This window comes from Echinops telfairi, unplaced genomic scaffold (assembly GCF_000313985.2).
Source record: "Echinops telfairi isolate 266 unplaced genomic scaffold, ASM31398v2 ScPeMD7_2010;HRSCAF=2546, whole genome shotgun sequence".
NCBI lineage: Eukaryota > Metazoa > Chordata > Mammalia > Afrosoricida > Tenrecidae > Echinops > Echinops telfairi.
Window position 1 is genome coordinate 15,611,779 of NW_022105908.1, and position 11,061 is coordinate 15,622,839.

Genomic DNA, 11,061 nt, shown 5'->3' on the forward strand with positions numbered 1-11,061 from the left:
TGTCTGAGAGGCCCCAGCCGTCTCGTTGTGTGTCACCGTGTAAGCGCAGGCCTGCGCTAGTCTTGGGAGAGATGATGGGAACCAGCTGGGACCAGATGTTCCCGTGTGGAATTCTGTGAGAGTCCGAGGAAGCGGGCTGGGGATGGGTGATGGGGAGGTTTCTGTTCCCCAGGGACAGGATGCCCTTCACCCAGTTGTGGCAAACTGAGGTGCATGGCCTTTGGACCAGATAGGGCTGGATTCAAGTGCATTCCTACTGTGTGTGAGGTTTGTGACTCTAAGCAGGCTGCACGGCTCCTCTGAGACCCGTTTCTCCTTCCATAAAGGAAGGTCAGTAGTTATACCCATAGCGCTGGGTAAAGGTCAGCAGTGAAGGAAGGGGCCAGGGACCTAGCACAGTGCCTGATACAGGTGGGCATTTAACACGTACCAGTCTTTTTCCCATCTAGTCTTGGGTCTGAAATCCCGGGTCCCTTGTGATGGTCAGTACAGGAGTTTATCCCAAGAATCAAGTTTATCCCCAGTGCCCAGCCCCTGGAAGACGCGCCCAGGGAAAGGCCTGTTCAGGAGCAGGGAGCCGTGCTTGTCACGTGCTGTTTGTGGCTGATACGGTGCCAGGTGCTTCAGGACGTTGTCTCACCGGAGCCTGACAGCCGCCAGCAGTGTGCGCGCCCAGTGTGGGGGGGCCTTTGACGGCTTGTTTCCGGGCCACGTAGCCTTACTTAGTAAGCACTAGATGTAGAATTCTTCACTGCCTCTTTTTTTATTTTATTTTTTTTAAGGGTGAAAATGGACTTTAGAGTAGTAACCTTAGGAAAACCCATCCCTGGCCCTTAAAAACCTCATCCCCCTCGCAGCGCCTCCAAATCTAGGTAAAGGAAGCTGAGCGTGAGTGGCCCCTAAAGGCTAAGCCCACCCCAGCCCCAAGGCACAGAGCACATGGCCTGGGAATATCACTGTCTCTTGGGGCTTGGCCACCGTTGACCACTGCTTCTCTCTCTCGACCCTGCCGGTCTCCGGTACCACAGCACTGCCTTTTTGCTGCTGGAAGTCCGGAAGGAAGAGCATGGTTTCTTCATTCAGTCTCCAGGCCTGTATTTGGTGAAGGGGAGGCCGCCCCAGCTGGGAGAGACCAGACGCAGCAGCAGGGATCGCTGGTGGCCACAAGGGTCTTGTGTGTGTTTTAGAACTTTTGGTTGTGAGTTCCATGAGGGTTTATAGATCAGAGCATCATCTTTTGTATTCAACAACGTTATAGGGCACCCAATGGCTTGCCCTGTTTCTCTCTCTCTCTCTCTGCCCACCTCCCTCTTGTAGCACATTCTCTCCTCCACCTAAATTAACACCTGTCTTCTCTCTAGCCTGTTACTTCCCCTTCCCTCCTTGCACCTTTCACCCCTGGAAGTGGGATTCTTTGGTATGAAAACCTTTTCTTGGTTTTTGTCTTGTTTTGTTTTGCTCTCCTGCAGAACGTGACCTGTGTAATTGGCTGGTTTCCCTCAGAGTAATAATGTCCTGAGGTGTTTCACAGCTTAATCTTTCTTCTTTAACATTGTGTGTGAGGTTATGTATCCATTGTCTCACTGATGGGCACTTGAGAGATGTTTCCATCTGCTTGATACTGTAAGTAATGCTGGGGTGCGCATGGGTGTGCATGTATCTCTTGGTACTGTGTTTCAGTAGGATCTATGCAAGTAGCACAATTGCTGACCTATACAGTACTTCTATTCCTAATCGTTTGAGGAAGTACCAGGCGGCTTTCCGCAGAAGACATCGAGTTGGCCAACAGGTGTGTGAAGAAATGCTGGCAATCACTAGTCCACCAAGAGAGACAAGTCAAAACAACTGTGAGATATCACTTGATCCCGGCATTGATTGAGAGCACAATTCCAAAAAGCAGTGTTGCGGAGAGTGTGGAGAGAAGGGAAGCCTCAGACACTGCTGGTAGGGCTGTAAAGCATACAACCCCTATGGAAAGTGGTCTGGTGCTTCCTCACACAGTGAGACTAGAAATATCTACGGCACCACTTGACAGCAAAAGAATGCATCCCTGAGTCACTCAGGGACCTGGGGCTTATTTAGCGGAGCTCACCTAGCGGAGATTTCTGGTTTTTGGAGTTGTGAATCTGCTGTTTCAATAATTGAGGGGTTTTGTGTGTGGTTTTTCTGGTCTAGTCACCTGGCACACTCGGGATGATGCTGGTCATGTGTATGTTGCCTAGACAAACCCTGGTTTTGTGATTTGAAGGTGCCAAGAAATGTCGGCTTAGAAAGACGTAGTGTTGGCGTTATAGGAGAAGGTCCTTGTCTGGTAGACAGATCGCGTTTCAGCTCCCTGCTCACTACTGTACATCCCAGGCTGGTAACAGGCCTTTCCAAGCTCTGGTCAGAGGTGCCTGAGGGTGCTGGTGGTCCTACTTCCTTCCCCACCCCCACCATCAGACTTGTAATGGGGAAGAAACCAACTGAGGTGTGAGAGCAGATAGCAAGCACCAGAAAGGGGCAGCCCACCGAAGCATCCCTTGCCTGGCTGTTAAAGAGGACAAGGCCGGCACCCTGTTCCTGTTTTAGGGGTGCAGGCAATAAGCTCCCCTGTCACTCGTTGTCGTGACAGTGCAGCTCTGTGTCCAGAGGCAGCAGAGGGAGACGTCCCTGGGACATGGCAGCCTCGAGACCCTGGGTCCCCCTGCTGAGCTGAGAAAATCCTCCGGTGCCTGGTGTCTCTTTCTGACCCTTTGCTCCTGCCTCCCCAGGTTCTATCTCAGCTGCATGGGGTTCCCCACCTGCCGGTCAGCCGTGTGGTTTCCTGACTTCGTCCTGGAAGCCAGCAGGGATGAGAGTGTGTGCCCAGTGTGTCAGCCACAACCCATATACAGGTGAGTTGGTGCTCAAGTATGCCACCCAATAAAGTACAGACGGAGCCACCCAGGGAGCTGTCACTCAGGGGCACCTTAGAGTTCTATTGTACCCAGCGTCCCCGTGCTTCCCAGGGAGCATTTCCCCCGGACAGGTTGGACAGGAGGGCCTCTCCCCATATCATGACGGAACCCAGGAGACAACTTGCCCTACCCTCTCCCAGTAAGCCATTGCTCTGATGACCTTGGAAGCACGTTCACTTACAATTTGTGGCATTCAAACGTTAAAAAAAAACAAACTAGACCCACCGCTGACAAGTGGATACTAACTCACAGCAACCCTGAAAGACAGTCCCGCCGCTCCACGGGGTTCCCAAGGCTGCACGTCTGCACGGAGCAAGCTTCCACCTTTCTCCCACAGGCCAGTGGAGGGTTTGAATTGCTGACCTTTCAGTTAGCGACCCAGTTTCATCCCCTGCACCACCAGGGCTTCCTAATATAGACAGTGATGCTCAAAGATTGTGGTCGCAAAACCCCTTTACAAACTTTGATGTGGGTCATTGTGGGTTATGTCTCAATATATACCAATCATCGCAAAGCAGCCATTTCTTGTAAAAATTTCAATTTCTTTTTAAAAAATAACAAACAAACATGTTTACTATAACATGTTTTTATAGTAAAGTGCCTAGTTTTCCAAAGCCGAGAAAAAGGCAGTGTGCATTTATAAGTCTAACGTCAGGATAAGCAGGCGACTTCCTGCCTGTGGTTGCATTGAGTGGATGGCGTTATGACAAGTGAGGTTGCCGCTAGAAAACCCGAAGGTACACAGCTTGAAGTGGAAACACACCTGGCTCTTAGTGTCCGTGCAGCAGCGGTGTGCGCTGCCTTGGAAAGGAGCCCTGGAGCCCTCCGAGGCTGCTGCTGCGAGTGACACTGCGTGACCTCGTGACCTCCGTCTCGATGGTTAGTCAGGGCCTGCTTCCCATTGCTCCTGCACTGGGCTGTGCTCCTGGGGCACCTGGAAGAGGTTTGGTTTCCTCCGAGGACCATTCTCTGTGGACTGAGGAGAGGGCTTCTGTGTGTAGATGTTCATGGTTCTCCTGGTCTCCGGCCTCCCTAGGTTAAAGCTGAAGTTCAAACGTGGCAGTGTTCCCGCGACCATGCCACTGGAACTTGTCGGCTGCATTGGTGGATGTGATGAGACCCTGAGGGAAGTCTTGGACCTGAGATATTCTGGAGGGGCCCCTCGAACTCTCCAGACGGCCAGCCAGCCCTCAGGCCACTTGCAAGCCAGTCAGTCCCTGAACAGAATGGACAGAAGCCAGCACAGCCAACCCCAGGCTCCTAGTCACAGATGGACTGGACCACCCAGGGCTCAAACCCAGGCCCTCCCACCACCCCCTGCTGCTGCTGCAAGCAACTCCGTGACCTGCAACTGTGGCCAAGAGGCCGTGCTGCTCACTGTGCGGAAGGAGGGCCCCAACCAAGGCCGCCAATTCTACAAGTGCAACGGGGGCGGCTGCAACTTCTTCTTGTGGGCCGACAGCAGCCCACCGAGTGCAACAGAGCCGCCTTCCTCCTCTGTGAGAGCCCCTGGCAGCGCCCTGGGAAGTTCGCTGGGCTCGGGGAGCCACCTTGCTGGGCTGGGCAGACCTGGGAACGGTGGCAGTGGCGGCACCTCCTGCCTGTGCAGCCAGCCAGCCGTCACAAGGACTGTGCAGAAGGATGGACCCAACAAAGGGCGCCTGTTCCACACGTGCTCCAAGCCCAGAGAGCAGCAGTGCGGCTTCTTCCAGTGGGCAGACGAGAACTCGGACCCAGGTGAGGTGGGCCCCGGGCATGTCCATCAGCCCTCCTTTCTCGTGGTAGTCTCCACTTCAGGGAGCAAAACGGGGGGCAGGGGGTGTCAGGAGTGGGGATGGCCCCACGTGCAGTCCTCAGTCGAGGGTTGCTGCCTTCCTCCAGTATGCACTGTTGTCCCAACAGATGCAGTGCCCTGCTTAGGGACCCAGGGTGACAAAGCCAAGAGTAGAGCACAGGTCTGGATCCTCAGTCCAGGAATGGTGACTGCTGTGCTGGAACCGTGTTCTTAATATTAATGTGTAAAAGACAGCCAGCTCGGCCTTTCACACGCTTCAAACATGGGCAGGTCCTCATCCCACCCATGGACAAGAAGGGGCTGCATGGTTTCTGGCAGGCTGACTGGTGGCCGGGGGTCGCTGAGCAAGAAGGCCTGTTGAGGAACTGAAAAGCACCAGGGCTGGAAGGGGGGTCAGAGTGTGGCTAACCGCCTCCCGCACTGGGGACGTGCTGCTGGCAAGTAGCCCCGTGCCCTGGTGGCAGGACAGAGAGGGATGATGTCTTCTGCAGCTGGGTGGCCCTTAAGGAGGGCAACGAGGTCAGCATGTAGTGCCACCACCCACACTTGGATGGATAAAGTCCACAAAGCATTGCCCTCCCCCGAACCCCGTCCTGTGTGTCCATGCCTCAGTGGGTCCATGCTCAACGCACCCTTCCCCATCTGACCACAGGGACTACGGGAGCCACAGCCTGGCAAGGAGGCAGAGGGAAGGCCCAGGGGTCCGAGGCCAGAAGCAAAAGGCCCCGGGCCAGTTCTTCTACCACTGAGCTTATGACAAAGAAGCCCCGGAAATGCAGCCTTTGCCACCAACCTGGACACACCCGTCCCTTCTGTCCTCAGAACCAATGACAGCCTGGTCAGTAGGGAGGACCCCCACTTCATTGGCCCAGGGGCCACTCACTGCACTGGAAATGGAAGGGGTACATGGGTTTGGGAACCTGGCCCCCTGGTACGGGAGTGCCTTCTCACTGCTCCCAGGAAGTCTGCCTCTACTATACAGTCACCCTCTGCTCAGGTGCAGGAATGACCTGTGCACCTGCTGAGAAGTCCTGGGGAGCCTGAGACTATGGGTGAGCATGTAGGGGAAAGGCTGGAAGCTCAGGGCCCCCAGCTGCAGTTTCCCTGCTGTGGAAGGAGGGCAGAGGCAGGAGCTAGGTGCACAGCCTCAGTGCCTGGGGGCCACCATTGTGCTCGCCTGTGCAAGCTCCTGGTACAAGCTCCAGTGGCCTGGCCTGGCCCTGTGTGCCCACCAGACACCCGGAAAGAGTAACGTGATGCATGGATGCGGCTCCTCTTCTGAGCTGGTATCGATGGAGGACATGGGCACCACTGCACTCACGGTGCCCGCAGTTCAAGTGCCTTTAATGACAGACTCTTGTTCCTCGATGAGCGTTGGTGCAGTGTCTGGGGACATCTGCAGGAGCCATGAGGCTAGACAGTGGCCAGTGCTGACCAGTCCCCTTTCTCTTTGCCCCTGTGCCAACGATTCCACCTAGCTTCCTCCCGTCCCTCTTCCTAACCCGGGTGCCCCTCAGGGCAGAGAATGAGCTGTGCATTGCCCTGATTCACTGCTGGTTGGTGAGGCACCTGGCACTGTTCTCAGGTCTGATCAGGAGCTGCACCCTGGCTGCGCATCAAGGTGGACAACTTTTTGAATCTTCCCTCCCCTCCCACTGACGAATCTGTTTTCTGTGTCTTATGAAATTGCCTATTTTCTGAGTGGAGTCGTATTTGTTCATTCCACCGGGTTCCGTCCCACGTCGCAGCAGTAGTAGTCGCAGCAGTAGTCCACTGTGTGCGCGTGCCTCACTTCGTTGCATCTGTTGAAGGATGTTTGGTTTGTTCTGCCTCTGACTGTTGTGTCCAGTGTTGCTGTGAGTACTCATGTGGTTGTTGGAACGCCTGTTTTCAGTTCTGCCTGGCTCTGTACCGGGAGAGGGATTGCTGGGTGGCACGGTCATGGGAGTTGCCATTGAGCTGATTCTGACGCAGTGACCCCTGTGTGCAGAGTGGAACTGCTCGGTACGGTCTTCCAGGCTGTGTGCCCGTTCAGAAGCAGGTGGCCCGGCCAGTCTTCTGAGGACCTTCTGGTTTTGAATTGCTTCTGTGAGCTTGAATTGTTGGCCTAGTAGCAAGGCACGTAGTCAAACACTTGACCTTTTGCCACTCAGTGGGCATGGATACCAAATACCTCCACATCTTTGCCAGCACTTGTGAGTCTTTTTAAGATGAAGCCATCCTGGTGGGCATAGTGTTACCACAGGAGAGTTGTACTTTGAATTTCCCTGATACACACCGAGCATCTTTTCGTGTACTTGTCAGCTGTTTGAATATCTACTTTGGTAAAATACCCTCCAGTCCTTTACCTGCTTTTGTCAACTGGGTTATTTGTTTTTATTGTTGTTAGAATTCTTTATATATTCTGGACATTAGAGGTATTTTTGATTAGTAGTCCTTGCATACATAACTCCTCTGTGTACCTGGACCAAGAGCTGGATTCGACGACGACCAAAGGGTCGGGTCCGGGCTGGGCTCACTGCCAGCCTACTGGGTCACCTTGAGCATGGCTTCTCCTTTCAAGCCTCAGGTGCCTCATCTGGAATAGTGTTTCCACTCAACTTCGTAGTCCTCAGTGCAGGTTACGGTCGAGCTCAATTGCCATGCAAATTCACAAGTAAAACCTGCCATGGAGTTTTCCAAGGCTCTTTTGAAGACCCGCTCAGACTGGCAGCCTTCAGTGCAGTGACTTGGTCCTTCCCCACCTGAAGCTAGCTGGGTAGAGTGACCATCTACGGAACCCATCTTCTGCAGCTTGATTGAGACAAGGAAGAGCATGCCCACTCCATACTGAGGTGAAACACTGGGACCAGCATTTTACATGCGGTGGCTTTCAACCTCCAACTCCCCTTAAGACAGCTCTTTCTTTCTGTCCTTAAAAATAGTACAGGAGCTGAGAGGTTGAACTCCCCCCTCTCCCCCCTCCCTTCCCGGATGTCACAGCTACCTGACTGCTCAACTGCAGGTGAAAGCCAGTCTCTTGAGAGACCACACCTACCCCTCTGCACTGCCATGCCCAGGTAGAGGGCTTCACATGCCGCAGCAGGGAGCAACCTGTCAGGGCAGGAAGAGGAAGCCTCCAAGATACCTGCTTTTCCATGTGCCTCCTCCCACAAGAAAAGCACGTACCCCGACTCAAGCAACTCCCAGGGGAGTCTTCCTCCCTGGCTGATAACGCTCTGTGAGCCGGGCTCTGCCAAACAGTGCTGGTGCCCAGAGCTCTGTGACACTGGCAGAAACTGCTCCCACCAAGGTAAGGATGGCAGTGGCCAAACTACCTGCTGCAGCCAAGAATTAGAGAATGCGCCGCGTCCAGGTTCTCTGCACTACAACAGAAAGGTGACGTGGACCCTTTCCTTCCACCCCCCCAGACAGGCCCCCTGGGACAGACTGCCCCTCCCCTTCTCTCCAGGTCACTGGTTTACAAGCCTCGAGCAGTTCGACCTGAAACTCATGGGTGTGGTCTGCATAAAGGAAAGCGAGCCTGCTGGCACATCTGACTAGGCTGACTGGCCAAGGTGGCCAGCGAGGCAATGCCAGTCCAGCACCACCTACTTTGCTTGTGGAGAACACTCAGGCTTGGTCTCCCACAATCTAATGTCATCAACGAAGTGTTACCACATTACAGTCTAGGTGCACTTCATCGCAGACACTAAAGAACTTCCAGAGTGTTTATCTACCTGATGATAAAACTATTTGTTAAAAAAAACAACTGAAATAAACTTCTGGTTTAAAATGTTGGCCTGGATAGATGCACTATACAAACCCTCTCCAACAAACATGAGAATTCATGTGGAGCAAAAGTGGGAGCCCTGGGTCTGTGAGCAGGGAGAGGAAAACGGAGAGCTAAGCCCATACTCAGAGAACAAAACAGACAAGTCCCCAGAGTGTGACCAAGGGAGGGGACAGATCGGGAGGGCCCGCCACACTGCGCCAGACTGGGAGGCTGTGAAAAGTGGGGACTTGGCCCTCTCCCACTCCCAGAGGTTCCTGAGTGCATAGGAGGAGGGTCACAGGCCCATTCATTCTCAGTGGACAGGCTGCCAGAGTATGCGGTGAGCATTGTTCACTTTTTTATCACTAAATGAGGACGCTGGGACCTGTAGACGCCTGCTCTTGGCCCAGCCATTGCCAATCCTAGGACTGCTAGACGAGGTGCAATTGTTGGCCTTCTGGGGGTCTTTTCTCCTTTTCTCCCACTCATCAGCAAAGGTAAGCACCCCATGAAGTAGGGCCAGTCCCCACCCTACTCGGCACAGCCCAGAGGCGCAACCAGGGTCTTCCAGAATCAAGCGTGGCCTTTGAAAACAGTGGGCCCCACACATTACTGCTATGTGGGGCTGCAGCAGCTGCTGCAAAGACCCACTTGGTGCCAACAGAAGATTACCAGAGCTGCTTTGGGATTTTTCTTTTCCCTCTTTCGTCTTTTCATTTTGTTTATAATCTACTGGCTCCAGCCTGGAACTTTTTATCTGTTTATTTTTGGCTTATTTGTTTGCTTGGTTTTCACTGTGAGAGATTTGTCTTTTTTTTTTTTTTTTTAAGCCCTAACTTGCTCCACCTGATAGCTAGTTATTCTTACACTTCCAACCGCACAAGGACCAGGAACAACTACAGATCGACAAACACAAGTTTAGAGATACCACCGTGTCTTAGAGGCAACATTTCAATTGATATGAAAAAACAAGGCAGAATGGTGCCAACAAGTTACCATCTATGGAACTAAAAGGACCACCCTGAGGGAGATAAGCCGTTGGAACTACTAGAAGAGGAGTTCAGGTTCTTAGGTCTGTTCCACAAATGGAAAACTTTTAGATATATACAAATAAAGAACTTCCAGAAGAATTCAAGAAAACACTAAGAACAATATGACAAAATGAATGAAAAGTTATAACTCTAAGAAATCTAAAAGACAAATATTAAGATTTTAGAAATAGATAATACATTGAAAGAGCAAAACAATAGAATTGGAGAATTAGAAAGCCAAATTAATGGACTTGAAGACAATTCTCAATGTTAAGCTATGACAAAAACATCAAAATGTGTTTTAAAATATGAAGAAAATATCTAATAATTATATGGGACACTATCAAGAGCAATAATATATGAGGGGTACCCAAAAAAACGGAATTGTGCTGGGCAGAGCAGAGCTTTCGTAATACATTTTTTTCCCGCTAGGCAAGCATCAAGCAACTCACTCTGAGTTAGTACATCTAGTGGCATCACCTAGGAAGGTTCTCTATAGTCACAGTCAATTTTTTTGTGAAAGCAGTTTCACTTGAACCTCATTTTTGTGAGGGCCAATTTAAGAGAACAGCGTGCTGCTGTGAAATTTTGTCTCCTGCTTGGGAGAAATGCCACAGAAACCGTTGTGATGTTGAACACAGCTTCTATGGAAAAACTCAAGTGTAGGTGAGTAGTTTTCTTGTTTCAAAAAAGGTGAAACAGGGCTCATGAGGGAGGGGGGAGCGGGGAGGGAGGGGAAAAATGACCTAATGCCGGGGGTTTAAGTGGAGAGGAAATGTTTTGAGAATGATGTACAAATGCGCTTTACACAATTGATGTGTGTATGGATTGGGATAACAGTTGTATGAGCCCCTAATAAAAGGTCTTAAAAAAAAAAAAAAGGTGAAACTGATGGGTGACAAACCTCATTCTGGACTGGACATCTGCCGACTTCCCGAACGGATGGAAGTGTCCACTCAGTGCATTTGGAGCTCGTTCCCCCAGGTCAGACTGGAGGCACCGCTCAAGCTTTCTGTGTGTCACCAAAAGCCTGGATTGTGGCAGACGGGGCCCTGGCTTTGCCTCCACAACTATGCACCTGCTCACACAGCCATCTCAGTGTGCCAGGTTTGGGCAAAGCAACAGCCTGCCTCTCTTGCCCCACATACCTTGCTCCATGTAACTTGTTTCTGTTTCCAAGAAAGCAGAGGGACATGAAAGGACAGTGAGATTTGACAACGTAGAAGAGGTAAAGAAAAAGTAAGGGAGGTGCTATCAGCCATCCAAACAGATGAGTTTGAAAACGTATTAAGTGTAATGGAGCGTTCCTGGAAGGTGATAGGTTGTTTTGTAAAAATTTTAAATACATAGCTTTGTGGGGGAGGGGAATTTCCAGAGTCTTTTAGTGGGGTACCCCCTCATATACATGACAGGAATTTCAGAACAAGAAGGTGTGGTTGGGTGGAGCAGAGATGATTACCCAAGAAATCTTAATACAATCATAAAAGAAAATATCCAAGAAGCTGAAAGAACCCCAATAGACCACCAAAGAAAATCACTGAA

The 11,061-nt window shown here is 51.6% G+C and overlaps 1 protein-coding gene across 3 annotated transcripts in view; it reads left to right on the forward strand.

The window, feature by feature from the left end:
• Window positions 1-6,436, forward strand: part of TOP3A (DNA topoisomerase III alpha) — a 37,594-nt gene extending 31,158 nt beyond the window's left edge. For all 3 annotated transcript variants that reach the window (XM_004712960.2, XM_045293342.1, XM_045293343.1), the window contains 3 exons: window positions 2,754-2,876; window positions 3,976-4,676; window positions 5,387-6,436. In XM_004712960.2, the coding sequence (XP_004713017.1) occupies window positions 2,754-2,876; window positions 3,976-4,676; window positions 5,387-5,565 (1,003 nt within the window). In that variant the 3' untranslated portion in view covers window positions 5,566-6,436. The remainder of the gene's footprint in view (window positions 1-2,753; window positions 2,877-3,975; window positions 4,677-5,386) is intronic.
• The last annotated feature ends 4,625 nt before the right edge of the window (window positions 6,437-11,061 follow it).